Source organism: Anoplopoma fimbria, chromosome 18 (assembly GCF_027596085.1).
Source record: "Anoplopoma fimbria isolate UVic2021 breed Golden Eagle Sablefish chromosome 18, Afim_UVic_2022, whole genome shotgun sequence".
NCBI classification, from domain to species: domain Eukaryota; kingdom Metazoa; phylum Chordata; class Actinopteri; order Perciformes; family Anoplopomatidae; genus Anoplopoma; species Anoplopoma fimbria.
The window spans coordinates 21,688,015-21,712,473 of NC_072466.1; the positions used below are offsets into that span (position 1 = coordinate 21,688,015).

General features: G+C 39.3%; 1 protein-coding gene across 1 annotated transcript; it reads left to right on the forward strand.

Moving 5' to 3' along the window:
- Positions 1–829: 829 nt before the first annotated feature.
- mep1a.2 (meprin A, alpha (PABA peptide hydrolase), tandem duplicate 2) lies at positions 830–8,953 on the forward strand. The gene is made up of 14 exons (XM_054618662.1): positions 830–912; positions 1,003–1,027; positions 1,123–1,176; positions 1,269–1,306; positions 1,382–1,457; positions 1,550–1,667; positions 1,787–1,962; positions 3,119–3,340; positions 3,671–3,817; positions 4,322–4,537; positions 4,611–5,057; positions 6,092–6,265; positions 6,489–6,693; positions 8,403–8,953. The coding sequence occupies exons 1-14, from the start codon at positions 850–852 to the stop codon at positions 8,551–8,553; spliced, it is 2,112 nt and encodes a 703-aa protein (XP_054474637.1). The 5' UTR covers positions 830–849; the 3' UTR covers positions 8,554–8,953.
- Positions 8,954–24,459: the final 15,506 nt, after the last annotated feature.

The following is a 24,459-nucleotide window of genomic DNA, read 5'->3' on the forward strand; positions in this document are numbered from 1 at the left end:
AAGGTCAGAAATCTCAACTTCAGTAGCTCTTACATACACCAAACTTTACAGTTTCATTCCTATCTATATTCTGAAGGTTTTTCTGAAGAGGGGTTTGTTTACATATATCTTTTGACCGTATTCCTTTCATTTATGGAGGGATAAAAAGAGACCTCCAAACTTCCCTCTATAAAAACCTTTGACTCTAATATGTCAACAAAATGAAACAATAATTTTGAACCTGGCTTTATCCAATGTTCACATTTCTGTTCTGGAAATATATGTAAATCAGCACATATTTATTAATGCCTTATTTGCAAATTTAAACATAACATTTCAGGAAACTTGTAATACAAAAAATAATTGCCTTATTGTAAATAATCAACTGGGGAAGTTTTATGTTGGTATCTAGTTATAGTTATATGTTATATGTTCATTTTTTGTCTCTAACTAAAAAAAGGGCATGGTTTTGACAAACAGTTAGCCCCTTCTGTTGTTTTTCCTCACAAGATTGCTCTCTATGGCCTACATGTCTTCGTAAAAGTCTATTCCCAAGCCACAGAGGGGTCAGTGTTACAACCCACTAACAACATACCTGCCTGTTCTATTAGACTTAAGATCAGATTTCATATTATTCTACTGTTGATTCTGATGCCTCTGTACAGGGTCAGCAGATTATTGTTCTGCCATTACCCGCGCATGCCAGAAAACCCAACAACACGTCAGTCATATAAGAGACGGGCGAGGACACCTGTGAAGTGCCTGTTACTCATTGAACACCATAATCCTGATCAAAGTTCCTCCAGCGGCTGTCTTTATGGGCATGCTCACACTAGCTTCGGAGAAACACCTTTGCATCAGGATAGCGACATGGGCTCCGGGGACAGTTTGAGCAGAATTGCTGCTCTGATTGGAATCTTTGTCGTTTTGAAGGTAGGGGCATTTGAAAGTCAATCACATTGAAAAAAACAAAAATCTCCTTTGAGAGGTTTTCATTTTAATGTATCTCTTTTTGTGCACCAGGTGCAAGCTGTTCCAACACGTACCGGTTTGTTACCATTAAATTAATTTGATCACACACATGTAAAACAAGCATGTTTTCTTTAATACTTTATTGGCAATAATAATACATTTATCTTCTAGGTGATTATGCAGATGCTGGTGAACTGAGGGACGACATACTAGAGATCAATAGAGGTATACTTATTCAAGCCCTGTCTCCTTTAGATAGCCGTGTTTATGTGCTTTGTTGGCTGATATTCATGTGTACTAAACCTGTGTTTCTTAAGGGTTAAACCACCTGTTTGAGGGAGACATCGCTATTGATGTAAGTATCTGAGATGAGACGATGTTTGTCCAGGACTCAAAAACAGACTCTGAACGCTTTCAATTTGTCTTGCAGCCAAGCAGGAATGCAATCCTCGATCAAACACGGAGATGGAAGTTCCCCATTCCCTATATCTTAACTGATTCTTTAGGTGAACTGCGCACAACCGAGTACATGTCCACCAACAAATAATTAAAATAGAAGGTATATACAGGCGCTGATATGGAACTCCCTTTATCCTAGAACTGAATGCTAAAGGTGTGATCCTCCAGGCTTTTGAGGAATACCGTTTGAGATCCTGTGTGGACTTCAAGCCCTATGAGGGAGAGAGCAGCTACGTCTCCTTCACCAAGCTGTCCGGGTGAGCTGCACTGACTCGGGAGTGATTGCCGCTGTTGCACAACTTTATGGGATCATGCAGTCAAGTCCTCAAAAGTCCTGATTGCTTTGTAATTTGAATTTTCTCCTTTATCGATACAGATGCTGGTCATATGTTGGAGATGATAGAACAGGCCAGAATGTTTCCATTGGAGCCAGGTGTGACACCAAGGCCATTGTGCAGCACGAGCTCCTCCATGCTCTGGGCTTTTATCATGAACAGTCTCGCTCAGATAGAGAAGACTATGTCAAAATCTGGTGGGACCAGATTGAAGAAGGTGGGTCACAACAATATATTTTTCTTTGGTTTTTCTTCAGGCCTGTCTTCAGGATTTAATAGTACCACGTTTATTTAACACTGGAGATATTCATTAAGAACATTTCATATACACTGAACTGAAATTAGACCAAGCCATTACCAAAGTGCATCAAGACAGAAACAAGACCAAGTCCCACACTGCTGACACACTTATGATAAAATGTGAAAGGTGAAAACCATAAGCACTCCAATGGATTCACGTATTAGTTTGTGGACTGCCATTTTGAACCATTTTGGCTTTTTTTCAAACAGAAGTGACAGGAGAGGGTGGAGCCAAGTACAACCAAACACTGAATACAACCTTTTAGGCAACCAAATTGTTAAAATTAACTTTGATGAACTGAAAACACACATTGAAAGGGTTAAAGTTCTTAGATGAAAACACAAACAACTGCCAGACCGGACAACACTGTGATAGCAACCTGTCAATCACTGTGTAGCCCCGCCATAAAGTAAACCCTACTTTATGGTCTATTTGACTCTAAATGGACCGTAATTTACTAGATGAACATCATGCTGTATTGAAGAAGACTTGAAACTAGAGATTGAGACCATAAACCCATGTTTACAATGTTTACTGAGGAAATAAATCAAGTGAGAAGTAGGGCCTTTTTGTCATAGACTTCTATACAATCTGACTTAATTTTTCAAGCCAGCTGGGGCATCTGTGGTCTTGACACTTGCTAATGAGCACTAAACACAGAGTTGAAACTGATAGGAATGACATTGGTTTTGCCGATATTTTGCCTTAACTGACAAAAAATCTGTGATCATATTTTTTCAATTTTGATCAATGCTATGCTTTAAGATAACTAAACTCTATATGTTAAATCAGAAAACACAAACAAAAATTTACAGAAATATTACAGAGGCCATGGCCCTGATGTTGTCAGTGGTATTGTTATCAAAGCAGGTTGCAGGCTGTGTTTTCTAAGTCATGCATTGAAGTTTGTTACAAAAAAATACAAGTACATTTAAACAAATAACCATACTTTTAAAAGGATAGAAGGTTTTACAGCATCCACATTTACATATGTTATGTGGTAGCACCATTTGAAGGCCTTGATAAACCATCACTTGACTGTCTACATGGCAATATTACTTTCTCCTCACAGGGATGGAGCACAATTTCAACAAGTATGAGGATGACTTCATCACTGATCTGAACACGCCATATGATTACGAGTCCATCATGCACTACAGGCCGCTGTCCTTTAACAAGAACGACAGCATCCCCACAATCACCACCACCATACCGTATTTCAATGAGGTCATTGGCCAGCGTCTGGACTTTAGCGCTGTAGACATCACCAGGCTCAACCGCATGTACGACTGTGGTGAGTGTCTCCTTTCCTGTCCGCCTAAAGGTTAGAGAAGATATCCTTGCAGATGAAGTGGTAAAGTGATGTAACCTACTGATTTATTGTCATACTAGATCTGAAAGACATTTACATTCTCATCTTAAAGCTGCACTAAAAGAATAATCACCTAACTCTGATAGTCCTCTCAGCTTTCCGAGACCCCATTTTTAGCTTGTTCAGCTGCCCCCTAGTGGCCAATAAATTCAATACATGTGGCTCGCTGCAATAAAATAAGAGACATAGTGATTTTTCTGTAAAAATCCCACTAGTGGTAGTTTGAAGATCTTCCATCATTTTCTGATCCAGCCAACACACACACTCTCTTGGACCAGTGCTCCTTTGAGCTGATCAACATTTGTGGAATGATCCAGAACGAGGAGGACAACGCAGATTGGGTCCAGACGCTGAGCAGTCCGACTGATACAGACCACACGGAGGCAGGGCGCTGCAGAGGTACCGAACTTATTTTCTAGATCATACACAAAGGAACAGTGCCTTGCAAAACGAAAGATTGTTATAAAAAATTCAAAAAGTAAAAAAGTAAAAATGGGTTTGTGCATATGTATTCAACCCCTTCTCTATGAAGCCCCTAGATAAGATTTGATGCAACCAATTACCTTCAGAGGTCACATAGTTAGTTAAACAAAGTCATTAAATCCATTATTACAAAATGGAAAGGCCCACAACAAAGCTGCCAAGAGAGGACCGCATACTCACAGAGGGGCAACAAAGAGACCAAACATAACCCTGAAAAAGCTGGAAGCTCCACGGTATCCGTCCATTGGATCACTATTAGCGTTACACAGCATTAATACAGCGGGCTCTTATGGATGATTGGCCAGAAATAGACATTGTTTGAAAAAATATATAACACACCTTTTCCAAACTCCAAACAATCCCTGTCATCCCTACAATTCAGTTGGTCTCATTATGTACCGATGGTTGTTCCCTTTCCAGATTCTGGCTACTTCATGAAGTTTGAAACATCTTCCGGTCCAGTGGGAAGCAGTGCCTTGCTAGAGTCACGCATCCTCTACCCGAAGAGAGACGAGCAGTGCTTGGAGTTCTTCTACAAGATGACCGGAGCAGCTGGGGACAAACTGGTGATTTGGATCAGGACTGACGATGGGACCGGGACTGTGCGCAGTGTCAGGAAGATCCACACCATAACAGGTATTCTGTTTCATCAGTGCTACGCCAGCAAAGAATAACAATACAATTAGTCAGCTTCTTTTTTGTCTTTCAGGAAGTGGAGATGCTGCCTGGAAAATAGCCCATGTGACTCTCAAGGTGACAGAGAAGTTCCGCTATTTCTTCCAAGGCGTCAGAGGGTTGTCCGGCTCTTCGGGTGCCATCTTAATCGACGACATCACCCTTACTGAGACCATTTGCCCCAGCGCTGTCTGGCAAATCAGCAACTTCACAGGCATTCTCGCCACCACTCCTCTTGGCATTGCGTTAAAAAGCAAGTGCTTCTACAACTCAGATGGCCACTCATTTGGTATCAGTGTTTACCCAAATGGAAAAGAGAGTGCCTACCCAGACTATGTTGGCATGACCTTGCACCTCTGCAGTGGGGAAAATGATGCAGTGATGCAGTGGCCAGCCGAAAACAGGCAGGCAACCATCGTTGCTATGGACCAGGACCCTGATGTGAAACTGAGAATGTCTTCTACAAGAAGCTTCACCACAGGTAAGCCCAGCGCACTGCCAGTCATGAGAAGGAGAGTATCCAGCCAGATGAAAGGCCAAGCATGTAGTCTGGCTTTTACTTGCTCAGGTTTTGAGAGCTCTGCTTCAACCCAGATACAGTGTCAAAACTAGGCGACAACCTTCGGTTCTGCAGAGTGAAGCCAAAACTCAGCATTCTCTCAACTGACCAGCAGTGGGAGACTCCTCCGGTTGCAAATAGAAGTCCGATTGTATGGAAGTCTATGAAAAAAGCTATTCTACTTTCTCAATGATTTATTCCCTGAGTAAATGTTGTGAACATGAGTTTTTTGTCTCTATTGCCAGTTTTACGTTTCTTCAATACAGCATGATGTTCATTTAGGAAATTGGACTAAAGCGGAGACTAAATGCTATAGGGCGGGCCTACTGTGATTGATAGGTCGCTGCCACTACCACAGACTTATATGGCGTGTCTGCGTCACTCCTCCGCATTCCAAATATGGAAACAACAGTTCATTAGCTGCAGAAAAAAAAAACATGGCAATGGCTGTTTTGATTGTCAAAACTTCAGATCATCTTGGGATGCCGCAACGGCAAATCAGACAAGGTCCCTTAAAGTAGGGGGGACCAATGTTTTTCTTTCAACCTGTCTAGATCGCCATGGTAATTTATGCTGCAAGCCTGATCTGGTCCGGATTAGGTCATGTTTAGAGTTTTAGATTGAAATTGGCCATGAAAAGCTTCTACACAATTGGGAATTTTCTGCCAGCATTCCTCTCTTGCCTTATTTGCAACAACAGTGTTGCTTTTTGCAGTAATAATTATTTCATATTCTTTATAGACAGCTCACTAACGGTCCATTTAGATCAGTAGAAGAGTCACATGACAGACAAAAAGCCTTAAAAAAACCAACCTGTGTTTACAAAGAGAACGGGTATCCAATAGCCTGTCTCTATAGAAGTTGCATCATCTCCCACCCTGACATCATATTGAAACCACAAATATGTGAAATTGAGAAAGTCATCATGTTTTTTTCTTGACTAATCCCAGCCTCAGACGCTGATCCCCGTTGGAACAGACCAACAGATACTTCAGGTGCAGTGTGGGATGTTGACTGCCAGTGCTTCCGCGGTCAAGACTTTGGCTGGAGCACTTTCATTTCTCACAAGCACCTGCACAGGAGGAGCTTCCTCAAGGACAATGACCTCATCATCACTGCCGACTTCAATGGTGATAAACAATAAATATCAGCTCCTCTACCCCAGCTATACAAGGCCTTTCTTCATCAAACAAATAGTCTGCCAAACAAAAGCAAATTTTCTTCATTTTTGAGAACATTTCCAGCGTGTTCAAGCTCCATAGAATTCATTTCTGCAACTACTTTAAAACTTGACTCACTTTACTCTTACATATCTAAACATTGCCATCTCGAATTAACTTGTCATTTCGATAGATTTGACCCACCTGATCAAGACTGAGGTGCCTGTCAAACCGGCCGCACGGAACAATGACATCACAGACGAGGAGCCAATCAGCGAGGCGGACTTGAGACCGGAGGTTTCAAAACACAGAGAAGCCCGTGCTGCCAACCCCTGTCGTCCCAACCCTTGTTTCAACGGAGGCGTGTGTGTGGAGAGTGAAGGGAAAGCCTCATGCAGGTATGTGTGTTTGCAGGGGTTAAAAGAGTTTTTAAATAGTTCAAATTGTGAGTTTAGTACGGAACTAGAACAAGGTCTCCCTTATCTTAGCTTAGCATGAAGATTGGAGGCCAAGGGACATAGCTAGCCCTATTCTTGTCAAAGATAAAAAATGCCTACCATCATCTTTAAAGCTAAATAATAAACACAATCCCTCAGCATTACTTTGGCCCATTTATAACATAATTAAGCTACTCTAGGCTAGGATGACAAAATATTTTAACACCCAAACGGGGACCCGTAAGTTTACCGCGCGTTTGTGCATGTACATGCACATGACGAGCTTAGGCGTTTCCATCAGGATGGGAGACAGCTATTTTAGCACTTAGCCTGACTGTTCTCATGTTGCCTTAGCACACCTAACTTAAATAGTACACATTTCACCATGGACAGCGTCTCAGCAAATTGTAAATTATGTGTTTTCCTCCATTATCCACAAAAAAATAATTTATTTAAACACCGTATTATATCACGAGTGTGCCCAAAGTATTCCATTGTTGCGACATAATTATTGAATGTCAGATTCCTGTTAAAGCAAAGCACAAGGTATTTGTCAAGGTGCACAATACGCAGGCTGCTGCCTAAACGACCGACAGTTACACATTCTCTGCCAGCAATTTTATTTTTTTAACAAAAAATCTCCATGTGGTCTTTAAACAACTTTATAGATTGTAACAAAAACAAAATCCTTATTATGATATATCTTTATAGTAAATATTATAAATTCCCGCTTGAGCTCCCTTTTGAGATGGCTGTCACCAGCGTTTATGATGATAAATGTGGAAGAGAATGATAAATGTCTATGTAACACTGAAAACAAGTAAAATAGTATTATCATCATTTTAATTGTGGTTAAAACCGGGACATTTCGGAAGTAAATGTTTAGAATAGTGACACGAGTATTGTTGGGACTTGGGACATGCAGCTTGAAACCGTGACGGTCTCCAGGCATGATTGAAAAAATGAGAAATTAAATTGTAGTTTCTTTAGAATCCTTAAAGGAATTGTTTCACATTTTTGAGAAAAATACTTTGCTTTCTTGCGGACAGTATAAAAAGAAACTCTATACCGACCTAATGTCTGTGTGATAATTACACAGCTGGAGCCAGGAGGCAATTAGCCTAGCTTAGCATGAGGACTGGAATTAACGGGAAATAACTAGCTGGCCTCTCTACAAAGTTTGAAAATGTACCTACCAGCACCTCTGTTGGTTTAAAATACACACAAACAGACATGTGAATGGGTTTTATTTGCAGATTTTTAATCTTTGAAGCTAGCAAGCTGCTTTCCCCTACTTTTAGTCTTAATGCCATGCTAGCACCCATACTGGCTTTAGTTTTATACTTAAAGCACAGACATGGAATGGTATTGATCTTCTCATCAAACATTCGAAAAGAAAGCAAATACATCTCCCAAAAACGCGAACTCTTCCTTTAAAGTCTCACAGGGCAAGCTTTTAGTGAACAAACATGTTCTATTCCCAACAAACGGCTAACCAACCACTGTTCTTGCTAGCCAAATCACACTCAGGAAATGACTGAGCAAATTAGTAAGTGGCCAAAAATAATCAATAGCTCAGCATGTGCATTCGTGTAGACAATATAATTCAAGGCAATTACTCGTGGTACTCAGGAAATATATTTTCGTAATACAAAATCTGTGTTTTTCAGGTGTGCGTCAACCCAGACCACCTACTACGCTGGTAAGAGGTGTGAGGAACTGAACATGGACAGAGGCATCGTGGGAGCTCTGATTGGTGGCGCAGCAGGGACCGTGATTCTGACACTGGCCATCTTCACCGTCATCAGGAGATCGCAGTGAAACACGTGTCCTCTGCGTTAATTCAGCAGTGGAATCACAGAAAAAAAATCTGCCTATACATGAAAGAAAAGGGTTTGTATCAGTTGATATGTTAATTTTTTGGGACACTAATTGATGTGAATCTGATGTATCCCTACATGAAAAAAATCTGTACAAGCCCTAACAACCATAGGGGTTAACTTCAACTGTCAAATTCCTCGTTCTCTCAAACTAACAACATCTTGCAGGAGAGCATGAGTTTGTTTAAAAAAGAATCATATGTGGTCAGCTAAATTGATTCTTCTATGAAAAATGTGTAGTTTGGATTGAAACTTCTCAATCATGCCTAGTGTAATGAACATACAAATACATTGTATTCCTTGTCTTTATTTCGATACATATTTTTTTATACATACAGTGATTAGACACACATAGTATACAGGCTATAGTTCAAGTAGAATCGTGTTAATTTACAGACTTTCCTTTAAAACAAAATATTCAAACCATGCCAAACTTGCACAACATGCAATTATGTTGTTTGAGTCAGTATTAATCTAAAGCCACTCCTTAAAGCCATTCAGTGAGGGTTTAGTATAGTGTTTCACTTCTTTGGCACTTATAATGGAGAATAATCTGTACCACTTTACCTTTAAAAAATGTATGCATTAGCTGGATTTACACATTAAACCCTGGAGTGGATTTGGTTTCATGTGAGATCTTTGTCAGCCTCAGTTGAGGATGATGACCGTCAGTGCTGGTGCAACTAATAACAAAAATGGTCAATTTTATAAAATACATAATTATTAGCAAAACATCACTGTTATGTTTCATTTTTGAATTCCATTTTTATCTTAATTTTGTTTAATGAAGCTTGAGATGCAGTAGTAAAATATAGATATGATAACACAACATAAAACAATTATTTAACCTTATTTTAGGAGATTCATCTATATGATCTACACCATCTAATGTAACTGTCTAGGAACAATAATTCCACGCAAAGCAGACTCTTAGAGTTGTGGGCTTCAAGTGGAGCGGCATACATGTGAGCTGCTGTTTCCATCTCCAAGATCTGAAATGTAGAGATGCCCAAGTTAAGATTCTTTTTTGAGTAGTTTCACAAACACACAATATATATTCTGCTAACATGTGGCGCAAACGCGATTTGCTGCTTTTTAAAGTGACAGACCCATTTCATGTAACTTAGATTGTGGGTTAAGACGCTGGTTACAATGCGTACTGCGTCGGCATTTGTCAATGGACATGCTGTGTGTCAAGCTGCTCAGCATGAATTATTATCACAAAAGTCGAAGACAGATAAAAGTGGTCGCATAAAACTGTACTATATGGTTACTTTCCTTTTCCAAGTGGTCAATTCACCAAACTGTTCCAAACAACACACTGCTGCATAAAGAAACATTAGAATCATGATACAATTTTGCTGCCACTTATGTGTTCTGATTCATCCATCATGAAATAATGTTACAAGAGCTACAATGGAGCGCACACTGTCACTAACTGCACTCACTGTATAAATATTATCGAATTTTTCTAAAAATGATCTAAAATAGATTCCAGTAGCGAAGCAGACAGAAGAGTCTACAATATGCGAAGGAAGAAGGATGTGTGGGTCATTGAAGATGCAGCAAATACATAGACACAAGTAGAAAAAGAGACTACCAATGAAGTAAGAGAAGACTGACCTCAGTCTTCATTTGTCTTTTGTGTATGTCGTGGAATTCTTCATACTCTCGCTCTTTCCTTTTGATTTTGCCTGAGGGTGGAATATAACTGAGTTATAATGCATTTTCCCATCATTTATTGTTTAATTCTGGATAGATTTAATTGATAAACTTACCAATATGAGCTTTAACATTTCATCTCGAACCTGTTAATAGTAACACAGAAAACTTAATAAATTGGGCAGATGGTGAAACTAAGCAAATTAATAATTGGCAACATTTGTGGGCCCAAGGCATCAAAACCCGGCCTCCCATGGTAAAGGTAAGAATCCCCTGCTTATGACCACTGGACATTTGGGAGATTTTCAATAAATCAATGAATATGTTGACACTGATAGGGCATTGATTGAATGAAAAACCTACCTTCTTCTCTGCAAAACACCCTGTTATCAAAAGAAAAAGGCCCTACAAGAGAAGACATAAAGTGAAACAGGTTTTATTTTCAAGAAGATATTTTGGAAAAATAAGATTTTAATTCTACACTATGCATCTTGCTTGTGGCCGATAGTGCCCAGGAATTTCGCTACATTTTTGTCTAAATTTGTTTTCTTTTTGTCTTTGTTACTGGAGCATTTATGTCATATGACAGAATACACTCATCAACATTGGCGACATTGGTGTAAGTGGAGTAACTGGAGGGCTGGCCAGTTAGCTTTAGCGCCATGGCAATCCATGTTTACTTCACATATAAATCATCCCAAATGATTGAGGTATACAGATTAAATCCAGGTTACATTTAAGGAAAAAGAGAGCACTGGTATCAGGTTGGCAATTGGTATATGTTGCTGAGCCGAGGTATTGGTACTGGGAAAGAAAAAGTAGGATTGATGCATCCCTAGTATCAACATTCTGTTTGGTGTGTGGATTGCTTTCAAATTACCTGGAAAGAATTGAGGATGGTAAAACTGTAGGCAACAACCATAAACATCGGATCCTTCTCGTTCAACATGAGTTGGGCGAAGCCAATAATCCATGTTACTCCAAAGATAGGCGTTAGAAAGACCACCACTTTAATGATGCTTTTGGCTGTCTCCCTGTCATCTGCCTTGCTCCCTTCAGGGGTCGAGGACTTCACTAGAGTAATAATGACGACTACCATGGAGAAGATATTTGTCAAAATCACAGTTCCAACAGGGAGGAGGAAAGCATGCAATGAACCATCCAAGAGTCCTTCAAAAACCAGCCAGCATGTTTTCTTGTTATAGTATGGCTTGTTGGTGTACTTGCAATACACATAGCTGGATCCCACTATTAAGATTGGGCAAACATAGCCTACGATGCTAGAGAGGAACATGAAGACTCTTTTCCTCAGCGGGCTGAAGACAAAGATGAGCTGGTGGACGAGCATGACACTCATGCACAGCATCCAGCTGAACATGGCCAAGTAAAACAGGTGTGTGCATACTGTCAGAACTAGGCACCAGGTATCGCTGAGACTAATATTACTGGAGGTCAGGAAACTGCAGTCAGCGAGCAAGAGGAACGTGGCAATGTTCACTATGGCTGTGTGACGGAAATGTGAAAGGTTGGATTTGACCACGGCTGACCACACTAGAGACTCAACGGTGAGGAAGATCAACAAGGAGCAGATGGACACAGACAGGCCCACATTGGAAATGATATCCAGGACATTAGAAGATATATCACCCTTGGCCATGAGGACTGAGAATGAAGTCAGGTGGTCACATTCGCAGACTGTGCTGTTACCATTACTAGATTTGACCATGCATCCCTTATCTGACCATTTCCTCTCTCCGGTGTTCCAGAAGACACAGAAAGGTTTAGTATCATTCAGCTGCTCCGGGGGGAACTCCATTGTAATTTGCAAAGACGAATCGTTGTTTTCCTCCAGTGTGGTCGATATTAAGAGGCTGGTAGGTAACATTTGGTCAAAGTTGTTTTCTAATTTATCCATTAAATTTTTCACTGCAATACATTTCATTATTCCGTAGCTCTTGTTCAGATTCACGGCGATGCCAAACACAGTCACATTACAGTCATTACTTGAGCAGAATTTGAGCTGTAAATTTTGAGTGTCAATTCCATTGCTCCCGTTGACCTTGATATTCTTCACCAGACCCTCCACAGCCTGAAGGTAGTCTGATGACATATTGTGAATGATAGATTCGTTGACCCCACCCCAGGACTTGTTCAACATATTGCTTGCTGCGTTAACAAAATCCTGAAACAGAAGAATAAAAAGAAAATCAGTGCTCAGGCAGATGCTATCTAGGTATGTCCTGAGTCAATCCCAAGGATTGGTATTGTGCCGATTCAATGTTTTCTGCAACATCTTGTGGCCTTAGCATGGAGATGGTCTAGTTTTTATGACATCACGCAATTATTAAAATTTGGTTCTGTGTTATATGGTGTTTGTGTGTCTGGGTATACCAGCAGAGATGGTGTTGAATGGGTTCTTCTGAGTGCTGAATTCAATTCAATTCAGTTTATTTTGTATAGCCCAGAATCACAAATTACAAATTTGCCTCAGAGGACTTTACAATCTGTGCACATGCGACATCCTCTGTCCTTCCCTGTCCCTTCCCTCACATCGGCACAGGAAAAACTCCCCTAAAAAACCCCTTTAACAGGGAGAAAAAAGGAAGAAACCTCTGGGAGAACGACAGAGGAGGGATGTATCTATATGTATGTGAAGTTGGAGGCGCTCAGCCCAACAGAGACAGTAGAGCAAATGCGTGCTGCAGCTTGAAAATAAATGACACCAAAATATTATAAAGTACTAATAAAAACTGTAAGGTCAGGGCTTATCAATTCTATAATCTTTCGTTATTTAGTACTGGGGCCCGTTTAACACCGGGCGTTGGAACACATCCCTACCTTTAGATAACGTAAAAATGGAAAGTGGACAAAGTGGCTCTCGACTGGGCTGCTGTAGAAACAAGGCCGTGCAAGACAACCTGCTCCATTCGTAGCTATAAATGGCTCTTTATATGCTTAAGAAAACATAAAGATTCTTATTTTCGGGTTATTATACACTGATTAAACATAGTTTTTTTAATATTATATTCACTATCTGCCAAAACATTTTCCTAAATGTTACACACTGTTCCTATAAACAAAGACCAAGAAAGCCAAGAATGATACTGGGCCAATCAACATAACTTAAATCACACCCTTGAGTGAAAGCTACTTGGATTATGGCTTTTCATGAAAGCTAGGTGTCCAACACCGGTATGCCATCTAAAACAAGAGTGTCTAGGAACTAGGGGTCGTCCGGTCAATTGGTTTTTAATGGCCGATGGGACTGCATTATTTCATTGAAGTGATTATCCGCTCCTTCAATACATTTATCAACACATGATGAATATCAATATTGAGGTCACATGATAACAACCGAACCGTCTCCATGACAACCGAGCAACTCCATATGCTTATGAGGGCTACAAAAGTTCGAACTGCTGTTTCCAAGGTTAAGCAAGAACATTCAAGCTTAAAACTCCACGTGTATTACAGTAAAAGTAATAAACCAGGGCTTACAGGTAAGAGGTCATCTTTCAAGGCAATATTCTCTGACGCAGTGGCCATCACATTAAGAACATTGATGGAGGCATCAATGTCGGCAATAGAGCCACTGGAATCAGACACTGTTGTAGAACTCTTCCTAAGTCCTGAAAATATATCCATGGCTACCTCCTGGGTAGCCCCTAGTCCCTTCAGGAAGTTCTAGAAACAAAAACACAAAACAGCTTCATGTAAAAATGTACAAAAACACACAAATCACATTCCCACACAAAATGTGAAAGAGGCCTAAACAGTTGTGACCTTGGAATAATATGGTTCCGTCTGTGATCTGAGTGGTTTTTAGATACTGAAGTGCAAAGTTTTGACATCCCTCACACAAAACTGATTTACTGTAAAGTTCTGAGAACTAATTTTTCTATCTGCTAAGGCTTTATTCAAAGCAAAAGTAGACATTTTAATAATTTGTTTCAATACACAAAATCAATACACAATATTCAGAAATTAGCTAGCTAAAAACATTCATTTATCTCAGATTCTTACATTCAAAAATGTTGACCTACTTCGCGGTAGCTTAATTTCTGAAGTAGTCACAATAACTTGAAGTACTTATAGTAGCATTCAATCTTGATTTACATTATGAGATTTGTACACATAAGCATGCTAGCCGACTAGCATGATACCTAAAGGTAAAAATGTGTTCAAACAAGATTACTCCAAACAAGGTTGTCATTTGTATCAGTATCAATCAGAATGCTTTTGATAAAGCCATACATTTTCAAACATTTTAATGATCCTGTTAGCTTATTTAAATCCATCCTCTGACTAGTGAGGTGACAGGGTTAAGAGACTAAACTTGTTTGGTCATCTTGTGTACTTTCTGAGCACTGATGGGACAACTTTAGAGAAATAACTTTTCTCTTGTCAAATTTCAGAACCATCAATGCATAAAAGTCAAAATAAACTCACTCAAAATGTTATAAAATATTTATATGTGAATAAATATGATAGATCTGATACAAAAAAAGTTGGATATAACTTTTTTAATGTATCCACACTTACATCTGCAGCATTTGAAACTTTGTTCAACTCTTCGTTGACGCATTTGGGGAACACATCCTGCCAGATAGTGCCTTCACAAGTGCGTGACTTATAGCCAACCCTGCCCTCTGAACATGTCATATTTATCACTGTGTCTCCAGCTGGGGTATTTGGCCAGCGGTCTCCATTTATGTCATAATCTTCCTTGCAAAATTTTTTACCCTCTTGGACAAAAATATAGGAAATTATTAGTTGATGCAAGAGACATTGCTAATAAATATAACTATTAACAAAGTAATACAGTACTCTGACAGTGTGAGAATATGTCATATTATACTGAAGACTAGGTTGAAAATAAACAGATTATATACAATTAGAATAATCTACAATTTAATTGAAAATAATAAATTACCATAAATTACTGGGATAACGGCTATTTCACTTTTTGTTTGTTCCTTTTTGTTCTTAAAAGTGATTGAAACAGTTTGTGAGTCCATGGTTTCATCACACTGGACATTAGCGGTGAAAGAATAGAGCAGGTAAACTCCATCAGCTGTAAATAAAGAGTTATCAGGTTTAGGTTTGCAATCATGGAAATGTTTGCATTTTGCATTAATATTGTGAAATTAAATTTATGTGGATGTTGCCAAGTAAAGAAATGCTGCATCTAATAAAAGGAAGAAAAGAGGACAGATGGATTTAAGAGACACTGCAGGATGGACTTACATGTGTATAGATTACTTTCGCTCACATCCCTGTAGCGCCACTGAACTTCAAAGCTTTCGTTGGTGTTTAGGATGGTGGCAGTGATCTTCACAGGAACATGGTTGGTGCTCTTCTTTTCCAAACAGTCCACAGTAAGAGGCTGTATCTTCATGGTGATCTTATCAGGCAGGAGTGTCACAGTCAGATGTTTCCTGGCTGTGTGCCTGACAGACCCGCTGGTGAATCCACATTCGTATAAGCCTGCGGGGCACGTGTAGGAAAAATTCACGCTACAGTTGCAATGGGTTGTATGGCACTTTTTCTCTCACAGAAAACTCAGAGCAGAAAGTGTCATCAGCAGATTTGTCTTGGAATTAAACAATTCAATGAAAGCAAAAGTAGTTGTTCTGCATAAAATAATCCCCTCTAACTGACATATTATTATGTTTAACAATATTTGATTGTTAGCACTGATGGACATACATACAACATAGGACCATGGGAATATACAACAATTATGCACCCTACTCTGCGATGTGAAGCGTGAATCGGTCTAGCTATTGGCGGAGTCATCGAGCTCTCAATTCACACATAAGCAAAGGATAAGATAGAAAAATTGCACCAATCCCATTACCAGTGCGTTAACTGGCAGCAAACCCCTTGGAATGAATGAAGGGTGCTCTATGATTAAATACAAAATCTTCTTTATTGTGTTTAAGATTTGTACCAAATGAAAAGTCAAAACAAATTTGTATATCTTAGCTTTGTTCTCACCTGACCAGATGCCTGTCACCTTCTTGAGTTTAACTTGAACACAAGACTTGTATTTGTCTGTGGCACAGCCGTAGTTCAGTTCCACCACACTGCCATTGTTGAGCTCAAAGCGCTCAAACGTCCTGCTTAAGTTCCAGCCTGCGTTGTCTGATTTCTCCTCAAATGTGCATTTCAGTACTGGCTCCGACAGGTAGCACACTTGGGTCTCTGGGGCCTCTATGGTGACCATTCCTGTGTTAAGAAGGCCAAATAAGTACACAGCAATACAATATTTATAATAAGAATATAAGTAGGAGGTATAGCCTTTCAATGACAACCCATTTGTATGTGAGTTCCCACAGTCATCTGTCTATCCGAAACTTCAGTACGGCAATACCTCCAAGACTTCTTCTGGTTCAGTGTCCATGGTGCATACTCACTCTTGGTAATGATTTTAATGTTAGGTGACAATTTATCTTAAAAACTATGAAAAGGAAGGATTGAACTAGCAAAGCAAACAAGTTAACCCAGGGAAGAAAAGACACCCTATAAGTGATCAAAATGCGTGAAGAAATATACAAAATAATTGGAAAGTGAAAATGGAATGAAAGAACCTTTGAGAGGTGATAGTCACTGTAACTTCCAGTATATAAGAAGTGGACGTTGTAGCCATGACCTCAACCATTGGTTTGTGGATTGCCATTTTGAAGCCTCCACATCGGCATTTCGGCCGTCGCCATCTTGTTTTTTAAAGCAAAACTGACATGATATGGTGGAGCTTAATACAACCGAAACACTGCGATAGGGTTTAAGTTGGAAGATCACAACAATGTGTTAGAGAGCTGTCATTCGCAAGGTAGCCCCGCCCTTAAGCATTCTGTTAGCAGTTAGGTTGAATACAGCCAATGATGAAAACCCCAACTGCGTGGGTTTCCCAGACTCCCCACAGGTTCAGCAAACTTTCAGTTGCTGCTGATACACAGCAAGACACTCAACCCATAATGGCTCCGGAATGCCTTCTGTGTATATGTGTGTATGAATGTTTAGATAGTTCCGATGTGCAGGTAGCTCCTTGCATGGTAGCACCCATCAGTGTATGAATGGTTGTGACTGGGTGAATGACATGTAGTGTTAAAGCGCTTTGAGTGGTCGGGAGACTAGAAAAGCGCGATACAAATACTCTTACAAATGAACCATATAAAATGAGTGGATTGACAGTAGCGCTAAACTTTTCCTCAATTGCTCAAGTAATTCATGGAGGCGAGCAAGTCACTGCGTTTTTCACAACACTGTCCTGCAAACATTTTGGAAGGAAAGCCTTGTGGTAACTAATGAAGGGATTCTGTACATTTAAACTTGCTAGAGGGCTTTTCTTTTAAACTAATTTATTTTCATGTACAAAATATCTACAAATATAGACTACAGAATTGTATTAATGTTGCTGGTATGATGTCAATAAACTGTCAAAAGGTCAGTTTCACTGTGAATATAGTGGCTGGTAAAAAAAGCTACACCTCAAAAGCTGACACAAGCGGACACAAAGCCGAGCTTTGAAGCCTGGGCATTACTTGTGTAAATACAGCAGACAGCAGTCTATTGAGAGCATGAACTACAAACAGAATGCATGACAATAAACAGCAACTGTTTTATACTGACCTGCAGTGTCGACCTTAAGCACAGCTCCAAGATTGGTTTCCAGATAAGTCACGATGTCTTGAAGTATATAAGTGGGAAATTTCACGCTGACAGCTGCCTCAAAGTCAGCAACTGTGTCGCCCAGCCTTTAATATTTTCATCAATGAAAGATCAGTGGTTAGTGAGAAAAATGACAGAAATGCTGCCAATGCCAACCAAGGTGTGATTCCTGACAAAGTTTATGTTGAAATTACATGCAGTAGCCCATTTTTAAGGTGTGTTCAGAGAGAATGCAAGGCCAGTTTTCCCCTTGCTTTATTCACGCAAATCTGTGGGCTGATTTTTTTTTCAAAAGACCTATTGTACTTAGTATGCAGATGCAAGCGATAGCAGCTTGTTAGCAACGTACACACTGACCAGTGTGTGTGCGTGGAGAATGTTTATGATGTCGAAACTGCACCGAGGCAATTCCATTGCATCCACTTTGCAAAATAATGAAATGCATCCAATCATATGATCTCTCAAATTCACTGCATTCTGTCTAAACACACCTTGGGTGTAGTTTTAAAGAGATTAGCAGGATCACATGTTACTGCTGCAGATTTGCTTAACTAATACCTCTTGACCAGGTTTTGTTTTTACAGGCTTGGACAAGAAGACTGGGAAATTGAGTTCACTTAACTTTTAGTTATGTTTTGTTTAAAATAATAGAAGAAAAAGTAAATACACCCATCAAGCAGAGACAAATTAACCTTTCTACTCGTTGAATATGGCTGATTGGTCAGCAATCCTTCAAACACTTTAAACTAGGACGCTCAATGTACCCCTCTAGCGTCAGTTTTTCATGTGACAGAAAAGTAAGTAAATAGAGTAAAGTGTTATGTGAGGCAACAGGACAGCTTAACTAAAGGATGCTCCAAAGTCAGGGTGTAGTCTGAGGGTAATACAACAAGGGCATTGGTTCATCAGCCAGTGTAGTTGAAGAAGAGTTGGCTTTAGTTAAAAGGTGCACTTTGTTATACCTAACCACGTTTCAAATAAATTTTACAGGAAACAACTTAGGTTAAGTTCAGGAAATGATCGGTATTAGTTTGTTGCGTATTAGTTTGGGGGCTAATTTACGCACGCTAAGTATGATTGTCACATACGCTAGGTACGCTTGTTGCACACGCTAAGTTTGCTCGTTACATACGCTTAGTACACCCACGCCTATTATGCTTGCAACATACACTGAGGAAGCTTGTTATGCACGTAATTACACTTGTTACGTACACTAAGTATGCTAGTTATGTACGCTACATAACTCTTGTAACCTATGTGATGTAACTTTTCGTAACCTAAGTAGCATAACGTAGCACAACGTTTCTTAATAATAAATTAGGTCAACGTTGACTTGGTTTCACCCAGGACATGAACCCTGGTCTCTTGGATAAAAGTCCTAAAGTTCAGGGCTACTGACCAAGCTGCCATATTTGATGACTTGGGAGTGAGGACATGCCGAACACATCTTCTTTGCCTGAACTGAGCCTCTAAACCAGCGCATCCCTCTACGAGTTTTACTACCCAAAAAAGCTCTACCAATCTAAGTCTCTAGGTCAAGACTAGTTTATGCACTTGCATCATTCACTTCAGTATTTTTTTGATAGAAAAAATTAAAAAGGACACAACATTACCTCTGACCGGTTACATTCAGGGATTCAAAGCCATTCAGTTCCTCAAATTTATTTTGAAGCTTTGAAAAGAAATAGCATTGAAGCATTTATATTTTACTTAGGTGTTACAGTAAACATCTTCAAGAATGTATATGTAAATATTTGTGATCAGAGAGAGAGATGTACTTCGGTAGTTTTGCTGGAATCCCAGGTGCCTGTATTCATTATAACCGATCCATTGATGTGAACTGTGTTGATTACAAACATTATCATTAGATTCAGTTTGGATATCAACAAGCATATTTGTCCATATGGAAAAACAGTTAAGAGTAGTATGCAGGAACACTTTCAGATTACAGTGACCCTTGTTCCATTTACAATGGATAACACAAATTTACAATATACAATAAATCCTCAACATTGTTGTTACCTTTGACTTTGGCAATGCAGAGTGGAGTTTCGTGAGACACGTTGTGTGCACAGGCAGTTTCCCGGCAACAGTTGTAAGTGTTGCACAGTAGATTGCTCCAAATGTAGCCGGTACTGCAGCTGCAAGTGTATTCATCTCCAACAATCAGGCACTCTAGAGTGAGAAGCACAGTCGTCATTAAAGTCCCTGAAAGCTTGGTTTTCAAATATTTCTCTACAAGACTAAATATAAGAGAATGAACGTGAAAATACTCAAAGGATCCAATCTGCTTTATCAGGACAGTATTGAGGTAATAAATCAAGAGAGAATTAAGGTCATTTCCTCATAGACTTCCATGTAATCTGACTTCTTCCTGCAACCGGAGGTTGGTCAGTAGAGAGAATGTAAGTTAACACTCCAGCATTTGCTTTACTCAGCAGAACCGGAGGTGGCCGCCTGCTCCTGAGTCTATTGGGAGGCACAGGAGCTCCAAAGCAGCTCTACTCATGCCAGGCCTGCTGTGAAGACAGGCCTTTATTTTTAAAGACACTATGCATCCAACCAGTAAAAACTGACACCTTGTCCATGACACATCCCAAACTGACACTAGAGGGGAACGTAGAGCGTCATAGCTTGAAATTTAGGGCCACTGACTAAGTGTCGGTATTTGATGAGTTGGAAGTGACTGTTGGCCAGACATAACTGTTGATGCTACGTGCTGAGTTTCCTGTTTTTTTAAACTCTTAAGATATGTAATACTCATTGTCACTTTATACTGCTTAAATGCAGATTTGCATGCTGAACTGTGCTGCCGCCGCCGACCTCAATTCATATCTTATTCACTGTATTACAGAAGAACTGATTGTGTATAACCAAAGTAAGATGAAAGAGCTTAAGTGCGATACCTGCTACCAGTTCACTGTGTTTGAGGGTCACTGTGTGGATAGCTGGGGTGGAGTCAGTCACTTTGAGGTCAGTTGTCGAATTAAAAACTGACATAATAGCATTGGCCTCCAGAGTTACATTACTTTCCACCATCAGCTCCGCGATGTACACATCTTCAACTGCAACATAAAATATTGTATGTGTTATCTTTTTGTACTTTGAGCAACTGGGTTGAGTTAAAAAAGAGATTTCATCCATACAAGAGCACGTTGACTGAAGTGGTCGACAGTAGAAAGAACCCCTATAAACTAAGCATACAATATATTTAAAAGGTAACTTCGGTATTTTTCAAACTGGACCCTATTTTACCAAGTTTTTCTTTCAGTATTGAGGGAGAATGCTGTAACCTGCAGCCGCTAAACTGGCTGCAACTGAAATTTGGCAGCATTAATGTAACGTTCCATTCACTAAAATCGTTTCTTTTTGTGAATGGAACGAAATGTTCAGATTGTCATAAGAAATGTCTGACAACATAATTTCATATGTCAGAACGAGAAACTTTCCGTAATATTGTAATTATGGAAGCTTTTAATAACAATCAGAGCCTGAAAGCCTGAAAAAGCTTTTTTATTGAATGTAAATTGACGGTGCAAAATTGCACCCATATGATTACATTGCATCTGCCATCTGCAGCAGCCTTGCTCAATAATGGACCAATTAACAAAACTGTTGTTCTTATTTGTCAGTTAGACGCAAAAGCATTGGGAGACAGGGTCCAAGTTAAAAAAATACCAAAGGTATCCTTCAACAACATGATACATTACATTGTTTAATTTTTGAATTTCCTAATGGCATGCTTTAAAAATATATTTTGAAAGCTTTATTGATATTGATGCTTAACAACAAAAACAAAACCAACTAAGACTGGAAAATAAGTCACAACAAAATTAAGAAAACAATCAAAAAGTTGGTCAACCTAATGGGCCTCTTTTTATCACTAAAACCACTATTTTGTAATGCACATGTATTCTTAAACGTTTCACTGTTATATGTTGCATACTTGTAAAAGTGTGTACAGATATTGTTCTCATCTTAAATAATAAATTGTTATTATGATGCGGTTTAACCTGACTATTTAAATTTAATTTCAGAGCATACAGGGAAAAAGCTTCATCACATCAATATGAATCGGCTTGTCTTTGCAAAATATTTGGTTTTAGAAGCTTGTTGAAGGACTCACAGGGCTAGTTGGCTAACCGCCAACCGGCTTTCAGGCCCGCTTGGGGCACAATAGGTTCAGGAGGTTCTCCTTCTTTTCTCTCTATTGTTCTGTTGTACTCCCCCTGGCATTTTGTCCACCATCGCACAACATTTCATTCAATAAAAGAGTAACTGAAGAGGAAAAATAAAGATCTTGGAGCTCCTTAGCTTAGCTAGATCACTAACAGTAGGTAAGTTCACAAATTGTACACAAACCATTGCTCTGTTGTGGGAGAGTTTTCACTCTGAAAGAGGAGGTCAAATAAATGCAGCAACAAAGCTAAGCTACAATAGCTAACTCCTTTTTGAACTTTCTGTTTTCCCATCCCCTCAAAGGTCGGCACTAGAAAGATGGTGAGACCCAGCTTTTAATCCTAGCCCAGCTTTCTGTGGTATTTTACTGAAGCAACCTACATTACAATGTAGCTCAGCGACTCACCTGCTGCAACGACCTGCAATGACAAGAACAGGCAAACAACAGAATTAGTCTTGCTGTCATGGGTGAAATTCAGTATTATGTCAAATTAACTTAGAACTTAAATATAACTTTTCTAGTGCCGAATAAACACAGATTAATATTAATATTTACATTTTTTGTCAGTGAATTAAAAGTTTATAGACATGAAACAAAAAAATGAAAATAGACATTTTAACAAGATACAAATAACCCTGTAAAAAATATACAACACATGAACCTTTACCTGAAAGTAGATGTGCACAGCTCCAATCAGACACAGAAACACCCTGGAACTCATAGTTATTCTGTTGTAAAAAACAAAACAAAAACTAATGTTAGGAGCAATTAAGGAACAAATTGACTGAAAATGCACACCCTCACAAATGCATATACTGTTTATAAAGGCAAGTATATAAACAAATACTTTTCTAAACAAACATTCTTCTAAACTCATTAAAAAATGTTCTCAGTCTGCAGTCAAATTATCAGAGTTCACGAATAATTAATGATTTGTAAGTTTAAACAACTGGCACATAACTACATCAGCCTTGCAAGTCTTAAATAGGTACATGTGTATCATTTTTGGACTGACTATAACGACAATTTCATGATTGATCTGTATATTGGTCGCACTTTAGACCTAGAGGGTTATATCCCTACATTACTTGCCACATATCATATTCATTTGATCAGGATACTCGTGGTCCTCAGAAGATGGTTCTCAAACACAGTTCGTAGCTATACCTACGCAAATGATTAATTGTAAATATCCTGAGAAATCCATTTGCATGTAGCCCATGTAATCATGAACAAGGAAGTATAAAGACAACTTTCAAACTTAATTATTTTAACCAGAACCATTTTTTCCCCTTAACCTAACCAAGTAGTTTTACCTAAACCTGACTAAGTATTTCACGAAAATGACACATGTTGCTGGACTTTCATAGGGAAACACACGAAAAATAAGGAGTGACTTTTTTGTACGATTTCATACGAACCGTTAAATGAGGGTGAGTTGAATTTTTCTCTCGAGATGCATCACAAGCATGGTTGTATTGGCCTCTTAAACTTAGAAATTGTTCATGCACTCTCTCCTACCATAAGCTGATAATGGCCATTAAGCCGGCGCTCACTTGTGCTAAGCAAATGTAAAAACAAATGAACCCTCCTCTGCGCTGAAACCATTAACAACATTTGAATATAGCTTGACCCCTATAGGTGACCTCCTGATCTCTTCCTCTTATGCCTTCTTCAGGCTTAATTTTGTACTTGCTCTAATGATGTTTTCAATTTGGACCCTTCCCTTTGGAGGCTTTCCTGTAGTGCTGCATTCCATCACACATCCAGCAGACACAGAGCAAAGTTAGCATTCATTTAGAGTAGTGTTTCTTTATCTTTTTGACCTGTTTTCACCGCTAGATCAGTTTGACATTCTGGTTATGTCCTTCAAACACATTTTGCATGCCCCTCTGTTGTCTTCTCTCTGAAATCGCATTTTTCGTTTTCCCACAAACTAGATATTACTTCAGGGAGTGCAGTTAGTCAATCTTGTGAAACTAGCGAGAGTACACTAGATTTATAAAAAGATCCAACCTAAAAACTGAGGCCAGTGTGCCCAACTCTTTTTTTAGCAAAAGTAGCTAGCAGCACCAGCTCCAAAAGTCCCAAAATCTAGGAGAAAGTAGCAAAGTTGAAACTATCACAATGAGCTTAAACAACGAGCATCACTATTGTTAGTACCCACAGCTGTCAAGCTGGCAGCTTGTGGAAGACTCCGGTGACCACAGGGAGGCGGCCAGAATATGTGCAGGTCGGTAGGTAGACAAGCGTTCATTTGGTCGACAGAATGAAATGATTGGACGGATTTATTGCAGTCCTGCGATATGTGCTGGATTTGGTATCTTTCTT